General features: G+C 36.3%; 1 protein-coding gene across 1 annotated transcript in view; it reads right to left on the reverse strand.

Moving 5' to 3' along the window:
- LOC115230192 (B-box type zinc finger protein ncl-1) overlaps positions 1-17,500 on the reverse strand; it is an 89,677-nt gene that overhangs the window by 2,488 nt on the left and 69,689 nt on the right. The window contains exon 2 of the mRNA XM_029800402.2: positions 5,497-6,263. Within this exon, the coding sequence (XP_029656262.1) occupies positions 5,497-6,263 (767 nt within the window). The remainder of the gene's footprint in view (positions 1-5,496; positions 6,264-17,500) is intronic.

Genomic DNA, 17,500 nt, shown 5'->3' on the forward strand with positions numbered 1-17,500 from the left:
ATGTTTAAAAGTACCAGGCACACTTTGTAAAAGTGATTGGTATTAGGAAGGGCAACTGGTCATAGTAACCAAGCCAAATCAGACTGAAACCTGGTGCAGCTCTCCAGGCTTGCCTGCTCTGGTCAAACTGTCCAATCAGAGCCAGCATGGAAAATGGACGTGAAAGGATGATGATGATGATGACGATAATGATGATGACAGACACACACATAATGACATTACAAACCTTGCTTTGGAAATAATAATTTCTAGTCTGGAATCAGGTACATATACACCAAGCAACAAGACAACTGATGCTAAGTAAGATCAATGAAAATCTAGTGTAACGATAAATACTGTAAGTATATATATATTCTTAAGATGGTGTTAATAGCCCTTGAAATTATGATTTCACTAAAGCCGTTATATAATTTGTTTCCTTAAGCAGGAGACATTTGACGGCTTTTAATCTGTCTGGCTAAGAACTTTGTCACACTTATATCTTCGCAGTTGAGAGATTTAAAGGAAGGAAAAGTATTGTTAAAATGTGCCAATTTGCATAAACTAATTCCACCAAGACAGAAACCTTGATGAAAATTTCGAAAATAGGTGAAAAACAATTATTGAGTTTTCACATTAGGTAAATAATGATTGCACAGTACAGTTGATTTAACCCTATAAACAGTGTTTACTTGGTATATCTTTTACAGCCACTCCACCAGGAAAATGAAAAGCAAAGTTGATTTTTCAGGAATTTCAATTAGGAGATGAAATTAATTCCTGCAAGATGATCACAGTGATATGTAGTAGTGGCAGTGGTGGTAGTAATGATGATGAATCTACAACTCTCAGAAAATGGACAAACAACTGCTGCTGCTGCCGCTGCCACAACCACCATCATCATCAGTATCAGGATTGCAAAACTTCAAGGTTACCAGAATGTCGGTGCAATGAAAGTAATGAGCTCTACAAATATTTCAGGTTTACTAGAGTGGAAAACAAGTAAATGTGCACTGTTTTCAAATGATAAAATGGAAGTTAGACTCAACCAGAATTCTCATGGGACACAGGTACAAATTTTCTGGATGAGTAACATGACTGGACTGAGTGGAGTTGGCATATTGTAGCTAGAGAATGGATGAAGTGAGAGAGCATATCTCATCATCATCATCATCTTCATTTAAAGTCTGCCTTCTATGCTGATATGAATTGGATGGTTTGACAGGAGTTGATCAGGCAGGAGCCTGCACCAAGCTTCTGTGTCTGTTTTTGCAGGGATTTTACAGCTGGATGCCCTTCTAAACGCCAACCACTTTACAGTGTAGACTGGATGCTTATTATGTGACATCAGAATAATTAAGTACAGAGTAACCATTTCTGCATATGTATCACAAGTACAATTGACAGATGAGTGAAAGAACCATTTCTAAGGTGTGTTCCCTTACTGACTTTTTCCATAACAAATCACAGCAACTGCGTTGTCAATAGCTGGTGACTTTACACTGACATGCAGGGTAACACTATAATGGATACTCTGGCATATGTTGAGTTCTGTGTCGGTGCAAATCAAAATGTTGTTTGAGAAAAGTGTGAAGTGACAGTGGTGCACTTAACTCTCAATAATGCTGAGAAGCATGGAAAATATTACAACTAGACATTATTGTGTGAAGGGAATAAATAGCAGAAAGAGAGACTACACAAGAGAGACACTAGCTACTGATACAAGATTGAAGATGTAATTAAGGATACAAATGGCAAGAGAAGTAGCTGGAGTATCAGGAATAGCAGCCAGGTGATAGAAAATGTCTCAATTAGGACAATTACAAGTCATATAGTTAAACTAATCAAGCAGAGAGGGAGATTTATTCAATGAATGGTGTAGTTGAATCAAGGTCAACAGCTACATGAGGCGAAGAAAGCGCTCTAGAAAGAAGCAACTCGAGGCACCTCAAACTGATTGACAAGGGTATGAAAGTAACTTAGTCATAGCATAGCTGATTAGTAAAACGAATTAATTTAGATGAGATGCAACTTGGGGGCTGCCATTGAAGCATTCTTCCTACTGAGACAACTACAGAAGTTCTTAGTGAAGATATAAACTCATCTACCTTGTCAATTTAGAGAAAGCTTTTAACAGAGTATCATGTTATGTAAAGATGAAAACCATGTACAGAGCGGTTATGAACAAAATGTGAGTTACTAATGAGATCAATGAGGAGGTTAGTCAAAAAGATAGGAGTCCATTAAGATTCAATCCTCAGTTACTTCCTATTTATTAGAGCTCTCGAGGCCATAACAGAAGTTATGTTAACAACCTAGGTCTCACAGCATTTTCTTTTTTGTTATTAAGATGGATGTAGTGCAAATTTTTGGTTAAAGTAACAAGGATTAAATTTATTCATCTCTGATCATTAAACATCCTTTCACGTTTCTAATTCTTCATTGCATCCTCCTACAGTTTTTCTACTAAAACTACAACAAACTTGAGTTCTATAGAAATTACTAACAGCAAACACACTACAACACTAGAAAACTAGTCCATCTCTTCTACTTCCCTCTCTGCTTTTTCATTAAATACCCTCTGTTCCTTCTCTCTGAAACTTCCATGAAACAGATATCATACCAAAAATTATTCGTTTCCTACAATGCACTAAAGTTCAACTCAACTAATCTCAATTAGCTTCTACATCTATAAAATCCAAAAGGTGCCATAATGTCTATGAATAATGAGCTTTCTAATTGAAAACAATAATGAAAAGAGATGATTGCGAATTCTTGAAATGTGTTCTGTTGTTTCTTTAGACAAGACATAAACACTTGCTTTAATACCATCATTTAAGAGGGAAAATAAGAACTTGTGCAAGTCAACAAGGAAGCTTCTATGCTGCCATGTCAAACTACTCCATTACTAAATTCTTGCCATTACCAAAAGCCTAAAATCTTAAACTACTCTTTCTGAAAACAAAAGTATGTTTTTAAAATGCTGCTGAAACATCTTATTTGATCAATTATCTCTCTGCCATAAAAGGCTAACCAATAACAACAATAACAATTTTCATTACAAGGATATCAAAAGCAAAAACATTTTAACATAAAGTAGAACATAAAATTATCTACATTATCTTGTAATTAAAAACAGAAACTCATAAAATTTGCTTTTTGTTCTTAGTGCTTCAGTTAAGTTTTTCTCTTAAAACATAAATTTAAAAAACTATAAGTGTGATCTTACAATCAGTTAAATTTACTTATTAGCCAACACTGTGATATTGTCTGAAGTGTGTCAATTCAATGGAAATTAACCAAAATAATATATATGACTTGCATTAAGTGCTTTTAAATGTAAAGAAATTTTTAAGTATCAAAAGTTGCATAAAAACAAGCGGATAATACATCAAACATGAAAGGAAATATACTTCAGATATTAGATAGTCCTAATATAGGATAAGGCCATTAGACCTTTAACACTTTTGTTACCAACTCAATCCCTCCTGTCTGTCATTATACTACACCAAACCTGCAGGAGACCACCCAGCATTTACCTATTCATATTTAAATCAAAATATTTATGTAAATACTACCCATACTGCATTAGCGATAACATGTGATTTCACTAGACAAACATTTGCTGTACATCATCTGATATTTTTGTTTAGGAATTCTAGGCTTTCTTGGGGAATATTTGTTTTCCATGTAACAAAAAAAAGAAAAAGTTGCATTTTTTAAAAAATGTTCTGCTTTTTCTATAAATGTTAAGTTATATAACCACCAAAATTTAGTTTCAGCAACTTCAAAATTAAATTTTTAAATGCAAGTATGTAATATGGATGTTAAATGATGGAAGATGATGATGAAAAGTAAATAAAATAAAATTAAATATTAAAGCAAAACACATGGTTGACTTTGAACCATGGGACAGGTGTTTCAATTTCAAAATGTGTAAACAATGTCAGGTAAATGGTATTAAAAGTGATGATTTCCAGTACAAAATTTCCACAAGTATCCAGACCCACTCAGTCAGTCATCTCCATGACTTAAAACCTATTGACTATTTACATTTGCTCGTTCCACTGAAGTCTTGCATATAATAATAGGTGGCACAAGTTGCTATGCAAAACGCAAACTAAAGAAAAAGAAACATATACTGAACACAGTGAGGCTATTTCTGCCATAAAGATAATTAAATAAAATAATCTAATTTGATATGTATTACATTGTCATTATCATAATCATTAACGTCCGTTTTCTATGCTGGCATGGGTTAGTAATATAATATAGTATAATAATATAATATAATATAATAAAAACAAGCTAATTAATAATAAATAGCATTAAAACATAATTTACATAAGTTTCATATTTCAGATTTTACTTGTAACTTAGATGTAATTAAAACAGTTCTGAGACAAATTCTATTATGAATTAATGTAAGAACCATTTGAAAAGCTACTCACAAACCCAGTCAATGAATTCACAATTGTTTTAGAATTTATATGAAGCATGTGTGTATATTATCATTAGAAATACAGCAACAATAGGGCGCTTCTGAAGCTGTCACACATATAACCAAATGTGACACAAATAAGGAGCACAGACTGTGCTTTTTGATCACTACAACTCTACAGACAATACAGAAATGCATGCATGATGAATGTCCAGTTGGCCAATAAACTTATTTACTGTGTAAGTGGCTGAGTATTCCACAGACATATGTAGCCTTAACTACTCAGAGACTACTAAGGCAGAATCAGCATGGCATAGTTTGTGACAAAGCTGGATTCTTCAATTCCAGGTATAGTCTACCTGACATATTTCTAGTTTCCATTTTCCCCAATTTCCTCTACAAGACTTGGGGTTGATCTGAAGTTGTAGTAAAAGAAAACACCTGTGTAAGATGCTATGCAGTGGGATCAAATCTGAGATGATTAGGTCACACTGCACAATACACAATGCAATATTAATAAACCCAATTCTATAGTTGCTACTACAACCAACACAACATCATAATTACCTCTATAATACTTTAGCCAATAAAGACCACATATCTATAGTCACTATCCTGCTATAGGTATAACAGCCCAATCAATAGCACTATTGCTCTGAAGTCAATTTGTCAGTTTCTTTAACTTTGTTTTTCAGTGCTAAAGTGGGTTTTGACAGAGATCTTATTCTGAGGCTTACCAGTTTTCGAGTAAGGAGTTTTATATTCCTCGTTTCTCCTGAAAGTACAGAACAACCAGTCATAAGGTGAACATCCACATGCATACACACGACAGGCTTCCTACAGTTTCCATCGACTAAATTTCCACACAAGGCCTTTCTTGGCCTGGGGCTATAGTAGAAGACACTTATCCAAGGATCCAAGGTGCTGCACAATGGAACCAAACCCAAAATTAAATGGTTCACTAGTAAACTTCTGAACAACTTAGCTATGCCAGTATTGGCGTATGGTCGTGGTTGGCTCTACCACTACACCAATACAGAATATTTGCAGCCTAAGACAGCAATAAATTGACTTACCTGCTGTTAATGTGTTCAATTCCTTTAGCAATTTGGCGTAAGTCTGATGCTTTGGCTTTGGCATCATCAGATAAACGGCGAAGAATATCTACTTGCTTGTCACTTACATCCAAAATAAAATGGCACTCGTGTCCTCGGCCGTGTTCAAATAATGTACATTCTTTACAAATTGGTGCCGAGCATGTTTTACAGAAGAATTTAATCACTTCGTGTCGGTGCCGTGGACAAGCCACTGGCTTTTCACTCTGAAGTTCTTCTTTTCCACCTTGTACTTCGGTAAATGTGAGAACCCGATGGCCCTCAAAACAATGCATAAACTGGTGCGCCATCACGCAGTTAGCACATAAAAAGTTAGCACAGTCGTAGCACTTAGCAACTGCAGTAGTATCTTTACTCTTGCATCCAGTGCAGTGAAGACCGTTAGCATCGATAGCAGAGGTTTCTAGGATATTGCTTACTGCGTAATCTTGCATGAGACCTGAAACCCCAAGGGATCCAAGGTAAGTTTCATGGTTGCATTCAGGACAAATCACTCTCTCGGGATTATCTTGTTGTTTTTCAATGCATGGTTGACAAAATGTATGGAAGCAGTTTAGGACGCGGGGCATAGTATACGTCTCCTGGCAAATTGGACATTTTGTGCTGAGGCCTGGAGAACAAGATTCTAAGCTAATTTCACTGTCCGAAGATGTTGAGCCACTGGTACCTGTGTCACTCTGGGACGGTGTAGGGGATGACATCTTGTTAAATATTTCGATATTCACAATCTGTTGAGAAAGAAAGAAAAAATAATGGTTAAAATTATGAATTATGGACAAACAAATAATGTCACTCAAATCAATATCGGACACAATTTTATCTGAATGCATTTACATTAAGTATGATACATAGATGACTATTCTGATTTAATACTGCTTCCATTACAGATAAACAGATTTTTATTCAGCTGGGTGACAATTTACAATATCAGTGAATATATATTCATTGTTTCTTATATCTCAGAGGCAACAAACCTAATCTATGTATGCAACTTAGTTCTGAGTACATACAATTGGTAAAGATGATGAAGACCGAAATACATCTGGCATTCCCATTAGCCACAGTTTATCACCCTCTGATAAGTATTGTTTTTAAACACAGTACATTCATAAGAGATGTTATGTCCAGACAAATAACAAGTGTAAATTGCCTTTCAACAATGTATTTACATTAATTACGATGCATAAATGGCTGAAAGAACTAATGTTTAAATATACATTATATATATACTCTTTTACTCTTTTACTTGTTTCAGTCATTTGACTGTGGCCATGCTGGAGCACCGCCTTTAATCGAGCAACTCGACACCAGGATTTATTCTTTTTGTAAGCCCAGTACTTATTCTATCGGTCTCTTTTGCCGAACTGCTAAGTAACGGGGACATAAACACATCAGCATCAGCTGTCAAGCAATGCTAGGGGGACAAACACAAACACACACACACGCATATATATATATATACATATATACAACGGGCTTCTTTTCAGTTTCCGTCTACCAAATCCTCTCACATGGCTTTGGTCGGCCCGAGGCTATAGTAGAAGACACTTGCCCAAGGTGCCACGCAGTGGGACTGAACCCGGAACCATGTGGTTGGTAAACAAGCCACTTACCACACAGTCACTCCTGTGCCTATATGTATATAAAGACTCATATTCTTTTATGAGAAAACAGAAAAGTGCCACACAGACAACATAATGATACTGACAAATAACTTCTTAATAGTAACACCACCAAAACTAAATTAAGCTATGTCACACACGCATGCACACACACACACACACACACACTTAGTAACCGAGCCTTTGGTGTAATGAAATACTTTTGTCTAAGTGACAAGATATTTTTCTCACTTCATGAAAACTGATAAAGTACACCTGAAATAGCAGCAGATAAAAGGAAAGAAAGGGCAGCTCTTGAACTACCAAGCCCATTTGTTACTTCCTCTACCTATGACGAGATCAACAGACATCGTACTGCTATGGTATGACTCAATAACTAAAGTATAGAATGTTATATGGTACCCTACCATTAATTTAATATAGAAAGTGCTCAATAATCTCTTAAAGAAACCATTACTCCTCATTTTACCAAAAAGTTTCCTTGTAAGAGAATTTGGCAGACATTAACAGCTTTAACCCTTTCATTACTGTATTTATTTTGAGATGCTCTGTTTCTTTCAATTATTTTAAATATAATAAAGAATTTAGTAAAATAACTTACTTATCATTAAGCTAGTGTTAGGAACATAAATTGCAACTAAGGTTTGGTGGAAGATTTTAATAAAAAACTTATGAAAACAAGACATTAAATAACGAAAGGGTTAAATTATTTAATTCTGGAAACAGATTTTTCACATCTATTTCAATTATAATGTATCTATCAGTCATTAAAATCTTTAGTTTTAATTTTCATCTCATTTATCTTCTACTTGTTTCAGTCAGTGGACTGTGGACATGCTGGGGCAACTACCTTAAAGGCTTTTAGCTGAACAAATCAATTCAGTACTTATTCTGTCAGTTGCTTAACTACTATGTAATGGAGAATGTAAACAAACCAACAATGGCTGTCAAGCAGTGGGTGAAGTAAGACATAAAACATCACACACACAACAGGTTTCCATACAGTTTTTATCAGCCATATTAATTCCCAAGGCATTGGTCAACCTGAGGTTAATTTGTGAACTCAGAAGAAAGTGGGGACATAAGTACAGGGGCCTAAATCTGCCATCAAGACCTCAGATGTTTTCAGATCCTTACACTACCAATTTTCTCCACAAAATCGGGATAACAGTGGTTCGTCAGAGAAATGAGCCCTGCAAGGTGGAGTGGATGCTGCAACCAGTGTCACTGGCCATTCTCCATGACAACATCATTTGTTCTGTTGTGTGTAACCCTTCCATTTTCTGCTACTTAACCACCGTTGTTTTTTGGGGTTTTTTTTTAAATTTTTTCCTTGTTTATTTTCAATAATATAATTTAAAATTCAATCAGTTGGTTTAAAACAGTGGTTCCCAAACGTTTTCAGGCGGCAACCCCAACACCCTGGCCACATTCCCAGCACCTCACCTCCACAAACACAGACCACTTTTTGTACCAAATTCAAAACAACTAACCTAATTAACCCATTATTTTGGGGTTTTTTTCTCCCACATCCATCGCCTCCATTTGGCCACCCCACTTTTCTTCAATGCCCTCCCTCCTGGATCTTTCCACCCCACCACATCCCCCAAAGGGCAGTATCACCCCCTTAGGGAACTACTGGTTTAAAATAAAAAATTTGTAAGCAGAAAGAAAAAAACCAAAAGTGATATGGAAGTACTGAACTCAATGGCGAACAAATATAGTAAGCAAACTTCATAAGGCACAGATTTTCTGTTTCCATTTCAATGTCTCGGATTATTTTGTCCAATATACATCTAAGATTCACGCAGACAATGAAGAAGATTCCATTCATGTCGTATTATGCTAACATGAGGCTATGATAGAGAAATACTCAAGGTTGCACACAGCAGGATTGATCCTAGAACCGGTTATTGCAAAGCAAACATATCTCCACAACTATTCCTGAACCACCTATTTCTTCATTACCCACAAGGGGCTAAACATAGAGGGGACAAACAAGGACAGATAAAGGTATTAAGTCAATTACATTGACCCCAGTGCGTAACTGGTACTTAATTTATCGACCCCGAAAGGATGAAAGGCAAAGTCAACCTCGGCGGAATTTGAACTCACAACGTAAAGACAGACGAAATACCACTAAACATTTCACCCGGCGTGCTAACGTTTCTGCCAGTTGACCGCCTTTGTATACCACACACACCAGGACTATGTATTGTTTGTACCTATCACATCTGTTATACAAGCATGAACTTTCCTCTCCAAGGTTGGTTTTTTTTTTTTTTTTTTTTTTTTTTTTGCTAGTATCTGACAAGTGTGTGTACCAGCTATAATGAAATGTAAAACCTCTCATTCAGAGGTCACTGAAAACAAAGCTGATCTACGTAGTTTTGAGAAGGTACTTGAATCTGATATGAGAATATCTCTATGTACTTGTGCTGATGACACAAAAAAAACCTCATTAAAACTATTTCTTATTTTTATCAATGTTGTAATCTTAGAATGGCACCAAATAAGAAAAAATACCACCTTCTGGCATTTGGCTGTTTTTAAAATAGTTTACACCTCCTAGGGGCTTCATTGACAACCAGACATTTCTTGTAAGGGAGATACGTAAAGGCTTACATTCAGATTGGTAGAATAAAAACAAAAAAAGGCTTAATGCTTTGTTATTTGGATTCAATCTAAGTTTTTATCAGAAAAGTAGTGAAATGGTCAGCAAGGAAATGGGTACCTTCTCACCAATGTGTACCCTGGTTTAAAATAGGTACATTTTGTGTCCCTGCATGTTGTAAATGAAAACTAAAACTAAAGTCTGACACGTAAAGGCAGCAACCGATCGTGGCCGTTTGCCAGCCTCCTCTGGCCCTTGTGTCGGTGGCACATAAAAAGCACCCACTACACTCCCAGAGTGGTTGGCATTAGGAAGGGCGTCCAGCTGTAGAAACATTGCCAGATCCGACTGGTGCCTGGTGCTTTTTACGTGCCACTGACACAAGGGCCAGAGGAGGCTGGCAAACGGCCACGATCGGTTGCTGCTTTTATGTGTCACCCATATGTATATATATATATCCTTCTTGAACACAACATCCAGAAATATTTACAATGAAATAAAAGGGATCTAAGTTGGTTTAGACAAGGAGTGTTCCATTTGTTGAATCAACACAACCACCTATGTATATGAGTATTCCACAGACACTTGTATCCTTCACATACTCCTTAAGTAGAATCAGTATGGCCCTTTGACTTAAAGGCTCAATCCATTCAACAAGCTTCTGCAGTTTCATTTTACACAGTCTCATTCACAAATCTTGGGCTGACCTGAAACTATTGTGGAAAGACCCTTAGCGAAGATGCAAATAGTGGGATTGCAAAGTGAAAATTCATAATCATTCTGTGCACACACACGTACACACAATCTAACCTTCACGATCCCTTTTAACCAACCATAACACTCCTTTATATAAATGTTACATTTAACATTTCTCTGCAAACCTTTCATGGAAAACACAGTCAGTTTACAGTCGCCACACAGCTGGGACTGTATAACAGTTACTGATTTTTCATCTTTAGGATCTGTAAAACTATAGTCTGCAGTACAAACCACTAAATTGAAACGGTACAATCTGATGAAAACCAGTGATAATCCTCAACAGCGATTAGTAAATACAAAAAGTTTGTGAAGCAGAATAAATTAGTTTACCATGGATGGGGGGGGGGGAGATCTGACGTTTAAGACAAACTTTCAATGGAGAGAGATGAAATGCTTAGATCAGTAGCTTTAAACGAACATCGATTCTATACAACATCATTGCCTATAAAGCATTTTAAAACAACTGGGCTATCATTAAAATGAATAAAAGCTTTTCTGTTTGTTTCAGCTGTAACTACTACAGCCTCTACTGTAATGAATGCTTTAAGCATACAGTTTTCTTTTGACTGTTAACTATCAACAATTTAAACTATACATTCACATTACTAAAATTACACACATGTTTGGGACTATTCAAATATCATGGCACTCTTCAACAAAATGGTTTGGTCTGGAGAAAGGGTGATACTTCACCAGTGGCCTTCACTACATGATCTATGCACTCTATACATATTATATATATAGCATCTACCATGTACATGACATTGGGCATGTTTCCTACTATCACCACCACCTTCTCTGTCACCACCAGCATCTCTAATATTATAAACAATAACTAAGAAAATATATTTGTGAACTCTTAGAATCCCCAGGGTGGCTACCATTTACAGACACGAAGTCAAATTTCCTTAACAACATATTAGGCAATTAATAAGCTTAGACTTGTTCATTGTTCGTTAACTTGCTGATTTAGCAGTAATTGTGCACCCTCACCCCATTATTTCTCCCTCCTTTCTTCCTCATTCTCTCTCTCTCTCTCTCCACACGCATTGCATCCATTTACAGACACAATAAAACAAGTTTTGCATTATTTCTCAATTACCAATTTCACCTGTTAAAACATTTTTAAATATGGTAATTAAACTAAATTATAATTGAATAAGTAATTGAACTGCAATTAATTATTCCAATTGAAGGCAGCCTTTGCAATATACAGCTAATACAATTATTACATACAAAAAGGAAAAATTTAGAAATTGCTGAGTCATTAATGTTTTACAAATGAAGACAGATTATCAATATCCAGGGAATAAACTGAAATAAGCAGTAAGTCTTAGAAGATAATGTACTGTACTGTACTTTATGTGTCAATCTCTTCAAGTACCATCATTTAGTGCTGTCCGCATCATTAAGAGCGGCATTGTGTCTTTATGTTAGTCACATACTTGTAAATGCTTCTGCTTAATGGCTAAAACTATTATAATGTAGACTCTACAGAGTTAACACTTTCACATCCACAGCTATGCTTAAAACTAACAAGACACACTCCCACATTCACACACACACACACACACACACACCACACACACACAAACTGGAAGATGTGACCTCTGCAAGGTCAGGTGCAAGTAGTCTATCTAGGAGAGCCACAACTCTGAATAAAAAAAAGCCAAAACACTTCAGTTCTGCTGCATTATAGTGCAACTGACATGGTAAAATGTGCTCAGCCTACATGGTAAAGTGGCTGGTGGTAAGCAGAACATTGAGATATATATGAAAATCTATGCCAAAAACATGATATTAACAACAAAAATGGCCTGTTTTTTAAAGTGGGTAACTTTTTGATTGCCTTGAGCAGCTCATGACAAAGAATTGCATGATAAAAGACAAAATATGAGAAAAACAGTAGTATATAAAGGCACCTTATGCATGCACATGTACATTCACACACACTATTATATATATCACTAATTCTGAGAATTACAACTAGTCTTATAAGTACCATCACCTGAATTAAAATATCTCCACTCTCTACTGTTTGTTCTCTACTGTGGTTCTCCTAGCTTCCTTAAATGGATTATATACCCTTTTACTTGTTTCAGTCATTTGACTGCGGCCATGCTGGAGCACCGCCTTTAGTCGAGCAACTCGACCCCGGGACTTATTCTTGGTAAGCCCAGTACTTATTCTATCGATCTCTTTTTGCCAAACCGCTAAGTGACGGGGACATAAACACACCAGCATCGGTTGTCAAGCAATGCTAGGGGGACAAACACAGACACATACATATATATATATACGACGGGCTTCTTTCAGTTTCCGTCTACCAAATCCACTCACAAGGCTTTGGTCGGCCCGAGGCTATAGTAGAAGACACTTGCCCAAGGTGCCACGCAGTGGGACTGAACCCGGAACCATGTGGTTGGTAAACAAGCTACTTACCACACAGCCACTCATGCGCCTATGTATGTGTGTGTATTTTTATATTGGTATTCACTCATATTCTTAGCATGAAATGCAGGTATTAAATGATGATATGAAAAACATTTGAATGTAGCCTTTCTGCAATTATTTTCTTGCAGACCAAATACTAATATTTTTGACTGCTTCTCATAAACACATAAGACATGAAGAGTATAAAAAGATACAAACTACTTGTTTTTAGCATAGGAAGCTGAAATAGTGGCAAAAATACAAAACAAAAGAAGTGCATGTAACTTCTTAATATTTTTTCTTTAATCTCAGGAAATATATCTTAGGTTTTTTGTTTTGTTTTTTGGGGTTTTTTTTTTCCAATCTACTAAAATGAAAATAATGCTTTTTTTCAGGCCTGGCTGCTCATGTAATTAAGTGGCAATATGTATTCAGAACAGGAAATAAATTCCATAATCAATTGAAACAAAAAGTTAGAAAAAAAAAAAATAATTATATTTTTGCTCATTAAGCCTCAAGGGGTATATTCTCAATTAGTTAAGTGACGTTAAAGTGGCTTGAAAACTTCTCACTCACTGACTCACTGACACAATTCAGAGCAGGAGTATTTGATTTAACCACAGACTAACGAATCTTAAAGACTGTTACAAGCTACATTCAATGTCAAATGAAGGCAACAGGGGGTCATTTAGAAATAAATGCCTCACTCAACTTCTAGCACTAATTAATGTTTTGATAATTACATACAAATGTTCTATTGGAGCAGATCTAAGTGCCTCTTTCAACAACAAACACTTTACCTGTAACCACAGAACAATATAAACTAGTGACACAAACGTTTTTAACAACAATTTGCACTAACAAGAAGAGATTAGTTGAATTACAAAGATTAAACTGAACTATTCATCTAATCCTTTCTCTCAATCTTTACACTCAACTCTGATCATTAGCAGATTTATTAGCTTTTTGAAATGTTTCAAAACAAAACCCAAATGCCTCAGGCTTGTTCCTAGCATTTAACCCTTACAGAATATATTCAGTTCCATGCATGTGCACTTGTGACATGGGAAGTGAATTAAACTTTGTTTTTCATAGTAGAGTACTTTCTTGAAATTCTCCACATCTCATTACATTACATAACACATTTTATTTCCACTGGTCAACAGAAAGAGTTTGCAAGAACTAATTTGCAAATGATTAGCATTAAAATAATAAGCATCTCTTGTGACAGGGTAGTATACTGCAGAAGATTATTTCTAGACATAAAACCTGTCTCAGTATATCTGGGAGCTTAAATACACAAACATTACATTTAGGTGCTCAAATACAGGACATAACTGAATTGAACTCTATGAAGTGATATGCCAATATTGTAATTCTTCTAAGCTTATCATCTAGTCTACTACTACAAAAAGAATCCAGAGCAGCTGTAAAAATATTTTTGACAGTGTCCTATAATATTTGTGTACAGTAGAGGCACTGACTGCAAGGTGAGTGAACACTATTTTAATGGAAGCTACAATTAACTTTTGTGGAAGATCAAGTTAATGAGAGTTAAAGAATTTTCTGGCCTTAAAGTGGAAGTCTAATTTTTGCCCTAATCTTGCTATGAAAGATCATCTGAGATTGTGGATCCTGGAATTTGCATTATGTCTAGGGTTGTAGTAAAATACTATTTCATATGATATGTGTAAGGATTTATGTCCACGAACCGTTGATGCAGCTTATTATGTATGTCCTTCTTAGCAGATGAGTTATCTAGGTTTGTGTGGATGATGTATGTGTGCAAAAGGTGAATGGTAAGGGAGAGCTGCATAGCAGTATGTGAAACAACCTAAATTTGGAGTACATGAGTTAAAAGAATATATCAACAGAGAGAGAGGGAGAGAGAGACAGAGACAAAGAGAAAGAGAGAGAGTACTATCATATGGTGATACAGAACTAAAGTTCTAAAAAAGAAGAGACCACTGATAGATGTGGTTCAACAGCAACCATATTTGTGGTTACTGAGAAAGGAAAGTGACTCAGTACTAAAAGATTATGATCATTATTGAGACGGTGGAAGTTAGGAGTGATATGTCAGCAGTTGGTGGGGTTACTCAGGTTGCTCTTCTTGTGGATGAGATAAACAGCTGAGTTTTCGAGGAGCTTTATTTTGTGTTCATACACACTGTGTAGCTGGAAGCAAAACGAGCATCAAATATCAGCTTATAGAACCATCTTGGCTAAAAAAAACAACAGAAAAGACAATTCTACAGATTCTCCTAACCAGGCTATCATTTAGGAGGTAAAGAGGCTGAAAGGTCATATGATACACTACGCTATACTTTTCGTTTCTAATGATCTCTCAGGTCTTGTGGTGCTGGGTACACAATTTGCTGTTGAGGATGGTGACTTCTTCCTTAATTTGTTAACAGTATTCTTTGCTTTACAGCTGCAGAGCAGCTATAAGCGAGCCACTTGAGTACTTGCACTTGTGTGGGGAATGTGAGTGTCTATGTCGATGTGTATATACCGAAGAGAATGGTTTCAGTCACCTGCTTAACATTCTTGGGTGGGTCAGAGGTGAAGCCTGTTTCTTGCCACGGTGAGTCACCATAGAACTGCTAGGATTGTAAACTGCCTTAACTGAAAGTTCAAGGGTTAGGAGCTGTTATGCAGCAGAAAGATGTGAGGTGTGTGTCTTGATTAGACAGAGGTCGGATAATCCAATGAGAGTAGAGATGGCAGTAATGGTTAGAAAAGGTTAGTTTGGTAGTGAGAAAGAGGTCAAGAGTATATTAAGAGTCAGCATGTCAGTCAGGTGGGATGGCAAGGGTTACTGATTGGTATCAAGAGTTCAGAATAGCAAACAATTCTGTGTCTGTGCCAGCAGTGTGTCAGGGTACACTTGCATGTGTGTGGTGTGTATGGTGGCAGGGAGTGCAGAAGTCTTGATAATCCATGTTCAATAAAGTCTCCAAAGAAGATGATACTAGAGAGAAGTGAAATGAAATAGATGTTTTCAAATACATGGCAAGATGTAGTTAAATTAATTAATGGTGATTATGAAGTTTTAGAAAGTCATAGAAATTGAACGAACTTTGAGGAGTGGGAAAGAGAGTAACTAAATAGAGGTAATGTTGCTAATAATTTTGCTAAAGTGGTGGGAAGAGTTGATTCAAAATGGGCACAAACACTACATTCTAGAACTATGTTAAAATATAGACTGCAGCTATGGCCATTCCTCATTTATACAGGTAGACACACATGCACACACACACACACACACTTTTGTATTTAGTTTGCAAGGTTCTTCATGTGTTGGAACATGTTTTGTTGTTATCTAGGGAGGGTCATTATACCAATAGTAGACACATGCACTGGTTCAATTTCACTTATTTATATTTGTTAATTGGTTGAGAATTTAACCTAACTGATCGCTGATTACTCAGTTGGTCAATGAATCAAGCTATGTTTGTCAAAATCCTTTTTGTCACCATTTGTGACCTCATCGATGATAAGCCCTCTCTACTCCAGGTCAACTCTTTGTCTGTCTGTCAGTCTCTTCAGCTTCCATAATTTTGACTCACAGGCATCTAACATTACAGTTGACTGGTTATCTATAGAATAACCCACCCAGCTGTAAAAACAATTGCTGTAACATGTAAATGTTCCAAACCAAACCCACCGGTACAGCTAATAATAACTGAATTACTCCCACACACATGGAAAACATTACCCTGATGCAGAGATTATTCACTTGTCAGTTTAGACTCTCCTTCCTTGTCACACACCACAGAACAAAGAAAAAGTATCTCCTTCCTACATGTTATTCCAAACAGACCTATTCCTTCCAACCTATAAACTACATCACATAGGAACTCTCTCTCTCTCTCTCTCTCTCTCTCTCTCTTCATCTTCCTCTTTTCCATCCCTCCATCCCTTACACAGAACAATTCAAATGAAACAAACAAAGCATTATGCATATTTACATTTACATCATCTCCTGCCACCATTCAAACCTTTCAACATAGGACTATATAGATTCTGCCGTATTTGACTTCTTGGTAATAATAAGATTAAATACACACAGACACACGCACACGCTTCATTGCAAAGTCAGACAGTAACTGAACCCAAATTCCTTATTCTACTTCCTTTACACAACTCACACAACACAGTAGCCAGCTCTTGCTGTAAAAATGCCAGCCTCTTATCCCAGCCCCCAACTACCTGCCTTCCACTTGGAAATCTCTCCATCACCACCACCCATACTCTGCTTCCATGGGTTGGATTGATCCACCAACAAACAGCTGTTGCATATAAAATTGTACAGAAGTGTAGTAGCGGTATTAGTATGACTACCAACAATGACTATGTATAACGGATGTATAACTGGGGCAAAATATTTTACAGCTGGATACTTTCATAACAGCAGTCAAAGTTGATGCTAGTGGATATGTTACTAAATTGCTCGTTAGTAAATTACTAAAGCATATATCATATGCTATATCAGCTCAGTGATCATATGAGATTAGACTACGGTCTACTCATT

Source organism: Octopus sinensis, linkage group LG2 (genome assembly GCF_006345805.1).
Source record: "Octopus sinensis linkage group LG2, ASM634580v1, whole genome shotgun sequence".
NCBI classification, from domain to species: domain Eukaryota; kingdom Metazoa; phylum Mollusca; class Cephalopoda; order Octopoda; family Octopodidae; genus Octopus; species Octopus sinensis.